General features: G+C 39.3%; 1 protein-coding gene across 6 annotated transcripts; it reads left to right on the forward strand.

Moving 5' to 3' along the window:
* Positions 1–1,647: 1,647 nt before the first annotated feature.
* LOC146507900 (uncharacterized) lies at positions 1,648–16,194 on the forward strand. 6 transcript variants are annotated; one of them, XM_085177895.1, is made up of 10 exons: positions 1,648–4,873; positions 5,995–6,096; positions 6,957–7,040; positions 7,754–7,834; positions 8,383–8,499; positions 9,590–11,744; positions 12,317–12,373; positions 12,471–12,707; positions 13,467–13,532; positions 15,642–16,194. In XM_085177895.1, exons 1-10 carry the CDS (start codon positions 4,832–4,834, stop codon positions 15,860–15,862), a joined length of 3,162 nt encoding a protein of 1,053 aa, XP_085034021.1. In that variant the 5' UTR covers positions 1,648–4,831; the 3' UTR covers positions 15,863–16,194. The 6 variants fall into 6 exon arrangements, with proteins under 6 accessions (XP_085034021.1, XP_085034023.1, XP_085034024.1 ...); XM_085177897.1 differs by lacking the exon at positions 1,648–4,873 and having other exon boundaries at positions 4,880–6,096; positions 12,471–12,566; positions 12,660–12,707; positions 15,642–16,193; XM_085177898.1 differs by lacking the exon at positions 1,648–4,873 and having other exon boundaries at positions 4,880–6,096; positions 12,471–12,527; positions 12,660–12,707; positions 15,642–16,193.
* The last annotated feature ends 458 nt before the right edge of the window (positions 16,195–16,652 follow it).

Genomic DNA, 16,652 nt, shown 5'->3' on the forward strand with positions numbered 1-16,652 from the left:
AATCATTTGCTATTGTCGCAGTACAAAAACTCCGATGAGGGTCATCCTTTGTGTGAAGACAGATGGTTGATTTCACACAGAGGTCCAGCACTGAAACTTGTAATTTCAACTGCCAAAGCAAATTAAATCTTCTAAACGACAGATATTTCTCCTGTACGTCCTTCTGAAAAAATTTGTACACGACAAACTGGTGACCCCAACCTGATTTTTTCAGTTGGAAAGGAGAAAAGGACAACTGGGAAGGCTCCTGATGGAGTTGCTGTCAGATGCCAGAACTAAAGAGACACCTGATTCCGGTCACTCTCACAGAAGGCCTTCAAAGAAACGGCAAGCAGAGCCTGTTTCTATCGAAATCTGCAAAATTGCATACATACCAAATTTAAATGTGAGCGGTGAGTGGTCGAAGTTCTCTCAGTCAAAATGATGAAGTGTTTATATGATATGATACATGCTTTATGCATAAAGTTGGAATTACAAGTTTAGGTTATGGTTAACAAGGAAATTGGTTTTAAAGGCAATTTTAAATTGCTAAATCACGTGATCAAACCTGTGTGTGTGTGTGTGTGTGTGTGTGTGTGTGTGTGTGTGTGTGTGTGTGTGTGTGTGTGTGTGTGTGTGTGTGCGTTTGTTTTTCTATCCTCCTGGGGTCCATGACCTGAGATATCACTCACGCCATGGGGACCAATTTTTCCCGTGGGGACCGAGCCCTGGTCCCCACGGGCACAACCATTGTATTCAATAGAAAACAGGCTCCTGATATGCCTGGTTAAGTTTTTTTCAAAAAAAAAAATGGTCCCCACAGATTCAATTTCACAACTTTGTGTATGCCCTATGACCATGGGTTGTATTGCAGTGTGTGTATTTGCATCCGTGGGGACATTTCCTGACAGTGTGTATAACTGTGTATCCCAGTGGTCCGAGATGGTATTGCAGTGTGTAAACTTGCATCTATTGGATCCCTTTTCTGACAAAGTGTGAAAGTATTTATAAGATACCACTTTGTTCCTTTATTAATAGTATTAGAGCCTGCCACCTTTAATGTGAACCAGACTTCTATTTTTTTAATTATTTGACCACAGTTACTAAGGGAGCTCATTTGTTTATTATACTTCATTTTCTTACTATTTTTACACAACTGATATCATTTAAGGAGACAAAATATCAAATCTAAAGTCTATAATACTTATTATTTTTAAAATGAATAAATGGTCACTAAAACTGGGATAAATAATCATTTCGCCTATATGCTGATGACAAATTAGAAAAAAAATCAGGAAAATGCATCACTGTATTATGCAAAGTCAACCCACATTTTTCAAATTGTTTAGTGCAGTTTGAAATAATGCCAACCATTTTGAGATTCAAGCACAACAGACAACTACATCCTCTAAATTAGAGTATAAGCAAATAAACAAGTGATATAAAAAGTTAAACTCCAACAAAAACAGTCCACTTGTATTCCCAAAATTTGAGATGATCCAGTTTTGTAAAAAATATAAATAAATAAATAAATATTTTGAACACAGATTGCCGTAACACCTAGCAATATGCTAGCTTTGCATAGTTTCAAATTTGATCTCTGTAATACAAAACAGAGACGTGTGGGTGACCCACGCCATTTCAGCAATGAAGTGCTTCCACTTATGGAGGTTGGCCAGGTTGGTCGGGGTCACTGGTACTCTGACACATTTTCCGGTCCTGGAGCGACATGCAGCATTATGGTCAGAATACAAGGGGATCCAGCCTGAGCAATGGTAGAGCGGCAGGCAGTCCCTAATTCACCAGAACATGCGTCTGTTACTGTCCTGGGCCTGTGACCCAATGTTTTGATTTTGTATTATGCTTTATTAGTCTGTTTTCCTTTTGGTTCATGACTATTGGGGTATTGATTTCTGTTCTCTTGTTCTTCTGGGATTGTGAATTCTAGCTTTTAGGTTTAGTTCCGCCCTTGTGTTTATTCTCTTGTTCCCCAGTCATGTCTCATGTCTCTCAGGTCCCTGTATTCTGTGTTCCCTCCGTTCTCTGTCGGTGTTGTACCTCTGAGTTCTGTCCGTGGATTTCCTGCTTTATTTAGAAGGTCCATGACTTATGTCAGTGTATCTAGTTTTGCTTCCTCCATCTCGTTAAGTCTACTTTCTCCCGGCTGTGTTCCCACATGTTCGAGGCTCTATTTTGAACTGTTTTGCATGGGCAGCCCAGGCAAGGAGGACTCAGCCACACTTCTAGAAACCCTCACTGCTTGGTCTGTTCAGTCACTAGCTCAGTCAGTCACTCAACCACCTGATCCGCTTCTACCACAACTACCACTTTGGCCTGTAGCCCAGTTAGCCGCAGGCCTGTAGCTCCATTTTCACCTCAACCATTACTTCAGTCATTATCACAGTCTCCTGTTCAGTCACTCTCAGTTCAGTCTCCTGCTCAGTCTCCTGCTCACTCGTCTTTAGCTCAGTCTGTCATTCAGCCTCCTGTGTTGCCGCTAGCTCAGCCTCCTGTGTTGCCGCTAGCTCCTCTTAGCACGGCCTGTACCTCTGCCATTAGCACAGCCTGCACCTCAGCCATTTCTTTTATCATCAGTCCAGTCTGCAGATCAGCCTTTAGTTTAACTGCCTGTTCAGTCTGTCGCCCAGCCCCTAGCTCACTCACCTTTAGCTCAGCTGTTAGTCCACTCATTGGTTCAATGACTCATCCTACGCAGGGAACACATGTCATGAAAACATTTGCTGGTTCTCAAAAGCTGGCCATGTTAGAGACAGTAACTCCCTCCAGGGCCTCCACAGAGGCTGAGTGTCAGCCACCAGCCGACTCTAGATCCCTGGAGGCTAAGGCGCCAGTGCCAGCTACCTCACCTGGGAACTCCACTGAGCAGTCTCAGTTGTCATCACCCGCTGAGAGCTCCAGCGAGTTCACCCATCCGCCTCCATCCTCTGCTGGGTGTATTAGTGAACACTTTCAGCGCTCTGAGGACTGCATCCCGCTGTCGCTGCCTTAGCCAAGCCAATGTGCTGCTCATCTCCAGCCAGTGTCAACACTGCCAGAGGTCCCCTGTGCCTGCTGGTTCTGCATCTGTTCCCGCTGGAGGGTCCGAGGGATCCATCCAGCCTGCAGCGCCACCTACTCCATCATTTGCGGCTGCCACGCTGTCATCTGGTCCTGCCTCATCTGGTCCTGGTCCTGCCACACCGCTACCTCGTCCACGTCCGGCTCAGCCTGCTCGACCTTGTCTGTGTGTGGTTTGGTGTCAGCGGCCACCTTCCAGGTCGCTGACTGGACTCCGTCGCCGAAATGCTGAAATGCTCCCACGCTGCTGCTGCCTTCCACACGGTTGGCCTTCGGATCGCCTACATTGCCACCGCTGCCTTCTGCACGGCCGGCCTCCAGAACTACTTGGTTTCTGTTGCTGGCCTCCTGGTCGGCCCCCCTGAACTTGTGTACCTTGGACCCTGGTGCCATCGACCTCTGGGTTGGCCCCCGGAGTTACCGTCTTGTATTATTGAGCCACTGGCCTCCGGGTTGGCCCACTGAGCTGTGGTTTTGGACTCTGTGTTTTTGGTTTTCCCAGGTCATCTGTTTAGTTTTGGACTCCTGTTGCCAGGATTTTGCTTTGTTGGACTCCGAAGTTTCTGCTGGTTTCCTGGTTTCTGTATTGGAGAGGAGTGTCACCCAGGGTCAGATTCGCTGACAGAGGGATCGAACTTCTGGGAATCCTGTTCGCAGCCGGTCACCATGCTGTCGCTGGAAAACTACTGAAGACTCTGATGTGGTCCCCCAGCCACCAAGGTTTATCCCAAAAAGAACCCCTGTAGTACAGCCACCTCTAAATTCTGGAAATCCATCAGCAGGTGAAATGTGCTCATCTCCTTGTTGTTTCTCTGAAATCGGGATGCCCACCAGCACCGAGCTCCAACCATTTTGCTGTCCCCACAAGCAGCATGGAAAGACAGTCAAAAGCAAGCATGGCCACCCAAGGAAGGCGAAAGTGCACTCTGTGCAAAAGAAAAATTCCCTGGCTGGGTGAGCAGTGCAATGTGGGTCTCTGTCTCCAGGTGGGTAGGAACTTCTTCAGGGTCTATCACACAGGGCCAAAAACGCCTGGACACTTGTAATATAAAAGGCCAATAAATTAAAAACTGAGTGAGCAAGGATAAAAAAACATTTTTGTACATATTTATTATAGTTCATATTGCAAGTTGATGTTGTGTTGTATTTTGTTATTGCTGAATATCAGTTTCCACTATAAATCTCAAGTTCGTTTTTTTTTTTTACTTTAAACTGTTGTTCCACTTTCATAACAATAAAATAATATAAAATGGCTGCCAGGTATTGAAAGCTGAGGTTATTCTATAAAATGGGGCAAAAGCATTCAGTTATAGTATGTTTTTTGACCCTTTTACAACCAAAATTACCAAAAAAGTCCAGGCGGCCTAAATTATGCTTGGTTAATAAAAGGTTAATTAATAATTTTGGATGTTAAAACCATATTAAACTAGTTTTTCTTGGATACATTAATATTTTGTTAAAACACAAGTTCAGCAATCTAATGCTGACATGTTGGTGCAGAAGGGAAGGGATAAGGGAAAACACACTTTTCCTGACTTTTGCGGTCCTCACTTTACCTATTCCCATCCCCCACCCACTGCAGTAGAGAAAACACACTTTTCCTGACTTTTGCGGTCCTCACTTTACCTATTCCCATCCCCCACCCGTCGCAGTCACAGGCTTGCAGGTGTTGCTAATTAGTCGCGTGCTCGGTGCAGCCAGACACTCGGGGCGTAGCTCGGAGGCGAGAGGAGACGGCTGAAAGTATGAAGAAGCTGACAGAGAGAAAGTGGAGATGTCCGACAGTCAGAGAATAGAGGATGAACGGATAAATGTGGTAAGTACATTAAACAAACTGTTTTAGTGTTTACTTAATAATTAGGCAAAGTGAAGTCTTTGCAGCCGACAGTTTGCTCTGTAGTTAGCATGCTTTGCTAATGCTTGCGTGACTTAGCTTAATGGGGTGTTTGACGACATTCTCCTAAACGGTACACTTTTTATCTGATATCTTAACATTCATGCAGTCATGAATGTCTGTTTTGGACACTTTTATTAGTTACTGTCGTAATTTTTGGGCGTCTGTGGGACTGAAAATGAACGCTTAATGAGCAATCAATGAGCTTAATGAGTAGCTAGCAATAGTGTTAGCTCTAAATGGTGAGTAAATTTCTAGAACAACTTTGTTCAACTATAGGCCTTAAGTAAGTAAGTCAACAAGAAACAAGCTAAGCAGCTACAGAGTCATTTCTTTTCAAAGCGTCAAGTTTTTGTCGTGGCGGGGAGGGTGGCAGTCGGAGCAGCGAGACAGACCCGCCGAAGCTAATCCAGGAGTCTGGATTAGCATTGGCTGTCGAGGACCCAAGTTCATAATGCAATTATTGTCGTGACGAGCTAAGAAATGGCTAAAGTGTAATGTTTTGTCGTGGTATGCCAAACGAAGCGTGAGGTCGCGGGGACAGCAACAGTACCAGAGCAGCAGACGGACCGACTTTTCCCTCACTTAAATATTCAGCCGTGGAAAGTAATTTGGTGGTGGTTTAAGTTTTGTTGTGATTGTTTTTGATAGACAAAAAAAAAAAATACATTTTCCTTCTGCAGTGGCTTGATGGCTTTTAATCACAAACGATGAAGTACTAAAAATATTCAATAATAAAATTACTATCATAGTAAATTAAGATAAATAAATGTAACAATATTAAGCATGTGAACAGACTACTGCACAGCTTAATTTAAACTATGACTTATATTCAAAAGATTGATTTTTTTTTTTTAAAAACCGTATTCATATTTGCACCATGTCTTTATAGTGACTAACATATGTGAGTAGACCTATGGATTTCACCTTAAATACTATCCCATTATCACTAAGTGTGTATTTCTTACTTGTTGATGTATAAAACTAGTGTACTTCAGGTATGGACATGTTATGTTAGCTGTTTTGTGTTTAACCTCCTCCAGAGTAAACAATCCACCAGACTGAAGGCACGTTTGCAACGCCTGAGAGACCATCATGATAAATGCTTGTCAAGAGCCATGGACTCCTTAAAACACCAAACACAGGTAATCATGATAGGTTTTTGATTTTTCCCATATTACAATATTAATAAATACAGTGGTGCTTCTGACTTAGATTTGTGACAGTATGAATGCATGTGCCAAAACATTCTGTAGGGGTGTGTTGGTTTGATTATGCAGGTGTACTGAAAAGATACTTTTTTTTTTTTTTCACCAAAGCCAGGTGCTGAAGTTTTTTTGTGTCTCTGTAACGCCCGAGTTTCACCCAAGCAACTTTAGCATCGTGTCAGCTCTTTAGTTAACTAATTTGAAATGGCTTTTGCCATGTGTGGGAGGAGGGGGGAATAGTGTACAAACCTAGGACTGACATTTAAGCAAGACATATTAGCCTTTTATAAAGAAGTAGAAGCTGTACCCAAATGTCATTCTAAACTAAAATGTAAAAGTTTGTATAATGTATACAAATGTATACATAAAAGCAAAGTGTGTACACAGTTACATGTATTTCAGGGGGTGTTATCAGCCTGGCTGATCTGAAATTCAGCTTTTCACTACTTTTTTTTGTACTTCTGTACAGTACTTATATTTGGTACATCTCATCACTCAGTGCAAGCTGAAATTGTCTACAGCTTAGTTTACAACAGTACTGAGGGACACTTTTTAAGATGGAGCCATGTTTTAGTCAACTATAGGCTAATAGAAAGTTTTTTTTTTCTTTTGGTTGTGCTGTAATTAAAGCCTTCTGAATTTAGACATCAAAACCAAAGTATGTGTAGTAATGCTGTGTTTTCTTACACAGCATTAGGTTTAAATAAAACAGAGGATGCATTTAGGGGTGTATTGGTCTTGTTCATCACCTTTTTGTGAACCTCATCAAAAGAAATGTTTGTCTCTGTAATGTTTAGCCATCGGAGAGAACAAACCAAGAGGGTGAGACTTCATCACAACCCCAGCTCTCACCTAAGCAACTTGCAGCTTCCAAGACTTTGGTAAGTAACAAATTGATTTTAACTTGTGGTATATAACAGGCTCAGTACTCTACAAGTTTAACAGTTTACCATGTAGATATAGATGAAAAATTAGCAGTGGTGCTGGGATTGATTAATAAATAAATAAATGTGACAGCTGCCAGTCATTATGTGGCTTTTCTGCCTTTCTTTCACTGCATGTAATTTGTATAAAAGATGGGTTATGTTCACACACACGTAGGTGACAGAAGCAGAACTTGACACACAAGCACAGCCCACAGTAGTGATAATGAAATGGACTTCAGGATATACCTCATGATTGAGAATCCATAACTCATTACCCCCCTTAAACCACACTCAATTAATTTTCCACAGTTATATCTAATGCTAAAGTGACTTTGTTATCCTCCACAGCTCATGAAACTTAATAAAAATTTCTTTAGAAATTGGTTGTATATTAAGATAGTGTGCAAAGTATGTTGACACTCAAGGTGTGTTCTTGTTACCCATCCTGTGTGAGAGGTGAAGGAGAGCCAGAATGGTCTGCACTGTTTCTGATGTGGATTAGATGTCATTCATATTTAGTGTTTTCAAGGTGCAAATTGCTGAATTGACTTGCATGACTTTCAAAATTGCAAGTATGCTTTACCACACATCTTATCTAACATGTTCTTCATTAACATTATGTATGTAGACATGGTAATACATGTGTCTTTTTTAATTTTATTTTAAAGCCCTCAGCAAGTCTTAATCAAGAGGGGGAGACCTCATTGTCAGATCTTTCATTTGAGCTACCAACATCATCTGAGAGCATGGTATGTGTCAAATAAGCACTTTTAGCGTATCCCATATGACCATAAGTAGCTCTGAAACTTTTTCATAACTTGCAGGTTTTTGCTAGAGTGAGTTAAGCTGTCAGTTTTAAAGAGAACCAGCAAACACAGCCCTGACCATGCATTCACTGTTTTGTTAGCATGTACTGTCTTTATGTCACATACTGTCACACATGGCCTGGCAGAGAACTGAACAACAGGAGGTTCAATCTGGCCTATGGGTGGCTTTGCTTCAGCTTTAATGCTTTGCAATCTTTGAGTTAAATTTTTCATGAAATTAACTGTTTTCCTGGTGTGGTGAAGTCAGCATAAGTCTACATAGGATTGCAAATGTATGGGAAGTTAAAATTTCTAGATATGTTATTCAAATCAAACTCATGAGGTTGTTACAGTTTACTTACAGAACTCAAAATGTAAAAATTTCTTTCTTAATTCACTTTGGGTTGAGAAGTTAAAAATCAGGGTTGATATCTTTCTCGATGTATTACAGTCATTGCTGTCAATGTCTTACATCTCCCCTCTCTCCATAGGAAATAATTGTTTATGTTGATGCTGATACTGACATCGATATCATCACTCCTGAAAGTTCATACTCTGATGCTGCTGACCCAGATGTGCCATCACTCAAACGAACTGACAGCATATTTGTAAGTTTGCATAATTCTGGTCATTTCCACACTTTTATTAGGGCTTTAACTTACTGTAGAAGACTGGCATTGCAGCATTGCAATTTTTAAACTATATGTACTTAACAAAAATCTTGGGCCACTCTTCATTCTTTGTATTTTACTAGCAATATGGGTATAGTTCTCCAGGCTTCTTGAAGGACATTCAAAGGTCCTCTTTGGCTGTTTCTGCATTTTGTTCTGTTCTGTCAGATGATATTTGAAATATTTTTTATACCTGTAACTGTTATCTTTGGCATTATTCATAGATTCAGTTAATGAAATGGAAACAAGTGATGTTTTAGTGACAGTCTGCTAGAAAGAAATTACCTACAGATAACATTTAAATTTTATTTTTTTTCTAAGTTGTCTATGTGGGGACACAACACTGGTTCATCTCTCAAGTTAGGAGACTTTTTTTTTTTGCTTTGAATGATTCATAGGTCATTGTTAAGTAGCTTAACAAACAAAAACATTCCTCTGAAAATAGTCAGGTACAAGGACTGGACTCAAATGAGTGAAAAAGTAGCCAATGTCCAAAGAAAAACTTTGAAAGACCTTCCGAATGTCTGGAGAACTATTGCTCAAGAGCACTTTAGAAATTACAAGTCTGCCTCCTTGGAGGAAAATGTAAAGTAATGAGAGAGGGGAAAAAATACAGGAGTTTTCATCCAATTATTTGAACAGCTCTGTTCAGTAATTATTTTACAGGTTGTTTTTTGAGAGTTTTTTTGTATCTTGTTTGATACAAACATTTGACATTTGGTTGTCAGCTGTGAATTCTTATGGTAGTGCTGAAATGGTATCATCCAGCCCTAATTTTTCCTTGTTAATTTTATGGTTGGGTTGAAACTATTGGTAAACAAGTGTTTGTGTATACAAAGCCAAAGTTCGTGATAAAAATGAAAATCAATAAATCCTATGACCCTTCATTAACCTGGTAACAGTTCTAACAAATTAAAGTTCACTTTAATGAAGGTGTTAAAGGGGTCTCACAGACGGTGTAAGAGTTTCACACCTGGGTAATTGTTCTTGCAAATTTAGCTATAAATGTCTCTATCTCGTTTTTCAGCTTACCAGTGAACACCTGCAGTCAATCTCCAAGGTGGCTGACACATCAGAAGCTTCTGGACGTTGTATTGAAAGCACTGATGATGAATATATTCCATCAAAAGACTCAGGGAATGAAAGCAGTTCAGAGGGATCTGACAGTCCTGCAAACAGGGTCCCATTGTTGAAAATTAAGAAAAGAAAGAAGTCACAAAAGACTTCCAGAAGAGAAGCACTTCCAAGTACATCTTCGGGTAAGGACCATGAGACAGTAGAAAGCGAAAGCTCTCAACCTAACCAGGGAAATATCATTGTGATGAAGCTGCAAAAAAAGAAAGATGGGGCTAGAGTATACAGTAAAAAGCATCACTGCTTATACTGTCCACAGGAGTGCCATAAAATGGCAAGTCACTTAATACGCAAGCACAGCAGTGAACTGGCTGTAGCAGAAGCAATCAGTTTTCCTTTGAAATCAAAGGAGCGCAAACTACATTTTGACCTCATTAGAAACAAGGGGAACCGTGCACATAATATTGAGGTTCTGAAAGCTGGCTGTGGAACACTAATCCCAAGTCGGCTAACTAAAAAACCAGTGAAGCCAAATGACTACTTGCACTGCGTTAACTGCCAGGCACTGCTGAAAAGACATTTATTATGGAGACATATTTCAAGATACAAGCTTTCACAGAAGTGCACCACAGCAAAACCAGGCAAAAGTCGGATCCAGTCACTTTGTGCCTTTGCACAGCCTGTCCCAGATGGTGTCAGCAGAAAGGTTTGGGAACTGGTGAATGCTATGCATCAGGGTGAAGTCAGAAACATCATCAGAGAGGAGAAAAGTATCTTGAGACTAGGAGAACACTTGTATTCAAAACATGGACATGACAAGACCAAACATGAGTACATCAGACGAAAAATGCGAGAAATAGGACGATTACTTCTGCGCTCACGGGAAGCAGGGACACTGAAAAAAATGGAGGATTTCTATGTACCTTCAAATTTCAAGTTTGTGGTTGAAGCAGTAAAGGATGTGGCTGGCTTTGATGAAGACAAAAACATCTACAGAGCTCCATCATTGGCTCTGAAACTGGGCCATAGTCTCAAGAAGATTGCAGATATTCTTGAGTGTGAAGCAAAGATGGCAGATTTTCATGATGAGGAATTTCTTAAGAATCTGAAGAGAAGCCGGGATCTTTACGAGAAGAAATGGGATGTGTGTGTTTCATCTCGTGCCCTGCAAACTCTAAAAGAAGGAAAATGGAACACTCCTCAACTCCTCCCTTTCACCGAGGATGTAAAAACCATGCATATGTATCTTGATAGGTACAGAAAAGAATACCAAACCAGACTTGCCAGTGATCCCAATAAGAAGAACTGGTCAATGCTGGCCAATTTGACTCTTTGCGAAGTGATACTGTTTAACCGCAGGAGAGAGGGTGAGGTATCAAAAATGCCACTAACTGCATTCACCCTGCGAGACACTTCAGGAGTCCATTCGGATTTGGCAGTAGGACTTTCAGAGTTGGAACAAAAACTTTGTTGCCATTTCCAGCGCATTGAAATAAGAGGGAAAAGGAACAGAAAAGTTCCTATCCTCTTAACACCAGACATGCTGTCCTCAATGGAAGCCTTGGTTTCACATCGGCGGGCCTGTGGTGTGTCTGATGAAAATCCCTTTTTCTTCTCGAGACCTGAAGCAGACACTCACTTCAGGGGATCAGATGCCATCAGACAGATTGCAAAGGAATGTGGAGCGAAGCATCCAGAAACACTGTCCTCAACTAAGTTGAGAAAGCATGTGTCCACACTGTCCACAGTCCTAAACCTGAGAGACAATGAGATGGACATCCTTGCAAATTTTCTAGGCCATGATATCAGAGTCCATAGGGAGTACTATAGACTGCCTGAAGGAACACTTGAGTTGGCTAAAGTCAGCAAAGTGCTCATTGCTCTAGAACAAGGCCGACTGTCAGACTTCAAGGGAATGAGCCTCGATCAAATCCAAATTAATCCCAATGGTAAACAAAATGTTCTTATATTTTTATTTCAGAGTAAATGTCTTTTGTGCTACATGGTTTTCTTATACTGCTTTACAGAAGAAATGCAGGAAGATGTGGAAAGTGATCTTTCAGAGACGGATGCATCAAAGGAGTCATCTTTCAGTTCCTCAACATTGAGTAGGTGACAGGTTTAACTGTTTTTAGCATCCAGCCATTTACTGCATATAAAAATAGATGACATGATAGTTTTTAAATTTGTAGCAAAAACATGGAATCTTTTAGTGGCAGACTGTTAACAGAGGGGGCAAACTAAAACATCAAAGTACATGCCAAATTGTTCCAAAAGAGTTTCATGTGATAAGTAAAATGAGAGAATGTATGTTCAATTGTTAAATTTTCTGATCAGTTTGGTTTGAAGTGTACTTAAATGTTATAAAAGGCTGTGAGCTGTCATTATTGACAGCTGATTTCAGTTAGTTTCTGGCAGGTGGATGGACAAGAACTGTATCCCTTGCTGCACTGCCCCATCACTATTGTGCAGACACTTGATCCAAATGACAGGCAACAGATGTCTGCACTTGTTGTTATGGCTTAATATTTGAATAGTGCAAAGATGTGGAGACATGCCATTCATCTTTACATACAGTTAATACCTCTAACAAAAAATACATTGCGTAGTGTGAAGGCTGAATGGGCACAGAGTTAAACCCTAAAACATTACTGACTTTTTTGACTTTTTTTTGTCAAAGGATCCCAAAGATCGAGAAGTCAGCCAACCACTGATGAGTTCGATGAAACACCCACAGGTATCCAGCAGACTAACCAGATGGTACCTTTTTTAATTATTTTGTGGTTTTTATAAACACAGAAATTTTAAAAATATATTTTGTATTTTTTTAACAGGATCCTCAACACCTAAGAGAAAGGAGACAGGATCTGACATTGATCACCTTAAAGAGGGTACTTCTCACACCCACCGCACACCCTGTTTCGCCTCCGGTACCTGTCTTAATTTAGCCTCTAAGCAAGCTTCACAAAAACCTAAAAAAAATTACAGAATTTTGATTCTGTGTTATCTCAATTTGTTAACAGGAACTTCAACAAAGGAAAAGGAGTCTGACACTGATGCCACTAAAATGGGTAATTTGCACACAAACTACAGAACTTTAAGCCCCCCCTTCCTATGTTGAAACCTGCTTTTACAAATTGGTAGAATTAAACCAAACAGGAGCACAGATAGTATAGATGTTCTTTTTTGGGATATATTTCAGTTGTGCAAACCTGAAAACATTTTGATTGGTATGACTGTCTAGAGCAGATTTCCAATAATCCATAAGAAAACCACAATTTCTGTAATTGTAACTGGATGTACTGAATGTACTTTAGAAAGTAGGTTAGAAGTTTTTTTTTTAGACTGATCATTTTGAGTATCCCCTACCAAAGAGCCTGATAGCACTATTGTTCCCTGTATTGTGTAACCTTCTTTGTACCCTTGCGTGCTTATTACTGTTAGCTTTTTCTATTGCTGCTAGCTGCTTGCCCACCATTTTATTTTCAAGCCACGTCAGTTCAGTTGGCATTAATTCTCTGCATATAGAGAACCATGAATGGGTAAAATAGTTTGCTTCAACCTTTGTCATTGTTTTCCTTCAAGAGCTCTGCCAAAAAAATCACACATTCTTTAACTGAATGAGACTGGACTAGGTATTTGACTGACAGTGTAATATTGAAACTTTTTAGATATTTAAAATTTTAGCACAGTAGATGAGTTATGTAGCAGGGTGATAAGACTACTGCATTGCAGTCACAATTTTGCATGTTTTTCAGTATTTGTCTTCTGTGTTTCAGGGTCACAAGGTACATATTTTTTCTACTTACAGTTTACTCTTTTTCCCATAGGACCACCAAGATTCAAGCAAGGACAGTGGACCACAGATGAGCCTGATGGTGACCACCCTACCGCAGGTATCCCACAGACTGAGGCTTGGCATTTGCCCACATTTCTTCTTTACCCATTCCCTTTTTCACACAACAGCTAAAAAGGCTATACTAAAATAAGCACTGATTTGCTTTCTCACCCTAATAAGGGTTTTATTTCAAAGTTGTACAAATGTTCTTAGTACAATCTATCTAGACTTGATAATGACGTGATGATGAGTTAGTAATGATTAATGTAACAAGGCAGTAAGAAAAAACGGAGGCCTTTCAGTACAAGGCTTTCGTCAGCGTTACAGCAGACAAAATGTGTGCCAAATTTATTAAGGCTGACTACTTATGGTTGATTAGCTGGTTATTACTCTTGTCCAAAATGACTGTTACTGGTCAAAGAATTTACTGTTGTTACTTAACAGAAAAACACTTCTTCCTCTGTCAGCTCTTTTTTGAGAGCTCCAGTAGGTGAATACTTTTACCTGAAGCAACCAAAGTCATACAAAAGTCTTTATGTCATGTTAATTCTGGACAAGATCATTCCAGGAATCAGGGCTCTGTGCCAGAAAACATGTTTGGCTAAAACTAGGTAATCCAGGTTTTCCATTTCAGAGTGAGGGTGGATGCTGAGTCAGACCCTGTAAACCTAACCTGCAGGATTTCTTTGACTCCTCTCATTCTCCTGGTTTATCTGAAATGGCTGACTTGCATTTTTTTTCTTTTTCTCATCCATAAAGTTGCCATCAAAGGTCATAGTTGAGTGGTTTAGTTTGCAGAAATTTACATTTTTACAGACATTGAGAGACGTAGTGAGATAATAGTTTGTACTTAAAAAGACCACATTTTATAATGATTTACCAATGTAAGAATGGAAACAGAAATGACATCAGATTTACTATCAGTTAAAGATGAAATTTATAGCCCACTTTCTAACTCTGGATGGCAGTACAGCTGTTAGGCTGGTAGTTCCCATGTATTCGAACATTTCCTGTCCGTTATTGTTTAAAAAATCTTTTTAATAGCATGTAGTGAGTGTCACTAGATATAACACACCACAATATGTCATTTTTGATGACAAAGATGTCATACTGATGCAAATAAATACACTGGGTGCATCCTAATTCACTAATTTTCTTGTTCTTTTTTTAAATTGAAAGTTGGTTTGATTCTAACTCGTGCAGGCCATCTCAAAGCTCTTATTTCTGTTTGATGAGTGAGGCAACATTCACAGAAGCAGGCTTCACAAACATAGTTTTCCAACTGACAAGCCACCCTATTTATATATTATTGATATTTTTATTTTATTTTTTATTTTTTTGAAGTGGCTGAGCAAACTGGTCTAATCCATCACATAATCACTGAATTTCATACCATTGATGGTGTGTTGGATAAAGTCAGTCTGTCAGCAAGAAACAATGATAACTAAGTTATTTGTTATTTCTACTCACAGGCAGATCGTTTTTAAGCATCTGATTTGATCTTTGAAATTTCATTTTTGTCAACCATTTAAATTAAATGGTTTATAGTATTATGAATATACTTGAATATTTTGTATTATTTAAAAAATTAAGTTCACAATTAGAACTTAAGTACATACTGACACTAATTCTGTAAGTGGATTCTGTGTCTCTGAGCAGGATGCAGTATGAATCCAGATGGCAGCTTGTTACTTATCTACAGGTGATAAAGTGAAAGCCGGCTACAGGGAGAAAATAATGCTGCTTTCAAGTGTCTCTATTATTGTTAGTCTCAACTGTTAAAGCTGACTGACAACTGAACTGTGATTAGCTACCTCACTTGTTAGAAGTAGATGTTTCCTTAGATTTTCTTGTATCTATCCTCCATCCTTCTTGGGAGGTACTAAGAAGCAAGGAAAAAACACAAATGATAGAAAAGTGTAGGCAGTTTCAGGGACATAGGATGTATCAAGAACCTAATGTGTAATTTGCCAGTTCACTGAAAGATTTATTTTATTAATATTCTGAAAATTCATGATTTAACTGGACCCTCAACAGCTAAGGGGAAACAGTGCAAAATTTGAAAGTGATTACTCTAAAACTGAAGCTTCTACCCTTTTAGTTTTGTCTTAATTAATCTTAAATTAATTATTACAACTGTATTAAGTCACTTTCTTTTCTATTTTAGGAACATCAAAGAAGAGGACTTGGACATCAGCTGAGGTCCATGCTGTGGAAAAGACACTAATGTCCTTCATTGAGTCTGGTAAAGTACCAGGAAAGTCGGAGTGCGTTGCCTGTATTGAGGCTTCACCGAAAGCACTTCAAAACAGAACCTGGACAGCGGTTAAGTTCTATGTAAAAAATAGAATCACTGCAATGCAGCGTAAAGCTGCAAAAAGAGTTTAACAGCCTGTTCTTAATTGTTCATTTGTGCCTTGTTTGCCCCTTTGCAATGTTTTTACGTTCTGTGCTAGACCAATTTTTTTGGACGTCAAAAAAAAAAAAAAACGTTTGGAAAGAATGGAACTCGTGTTCCATTTTAATTAGTTTTAATTATGTTTTGAAAAGGAAAAGGCATTCCCGTTCTAAAAATGCCGCCTTGCTTATCATGGAGTACTGTCTTATATATACTTATATTTATACTTGTGTGTGTGTAGATGTATAGATATAGATATATATAGATATATAGAGATAGATATATAGATATAGAGAGAGAGAGATAGAGAGAGAGAGAGATAGATATATATATATATATATCTCTATCTATATATAGATATAGATATATATCTATCTATATCTATATATAGATAGAGAGAGATATATATATATATATCTATCTCTCTCTCTCTATCTATAGATATAGAGATAGATAGATAGATATATATCTCTCTCTCTATCTCTCTCTATCTATATCTATATATAGATATACACATACACTGTTTATTGGATGTAAGGGGCTGAATGTTTGACTTTAAAAGGCTGAAATAAATGTTACCTGAAGGCATAAGCTCAGTTTGTCTGCCCATTTCGTACAGTAGGTGACTTCTTTTAACCGTCAAATGTGGTTTGGAAGAAAACGTGGCATGTGGTGGTTTCGGTAAAAATATTGTTTTGTTTTCTGTTAAAGCAGATCTGATGGTTCATATCTCATGAAAATCAACTGACAAACTGAATTGATTTAAAATTTATTTGCATA

The sequence above is a fragment of the Neolamprologus multifasciatus genome, chromosome 11 (genome assembly GCF_963576455.1).
Source record: "Neolamprologus multifasciatus chromosome 11, fNeoMul1.2, whole genome shotgun sequence".
Lineage (NCBI taxonomy): Eukaryota > Metazoa > Chordata > Actinopteri > Cichliformes > Cichlidae > Neolamprologus > Neolamprologus multifasciatus.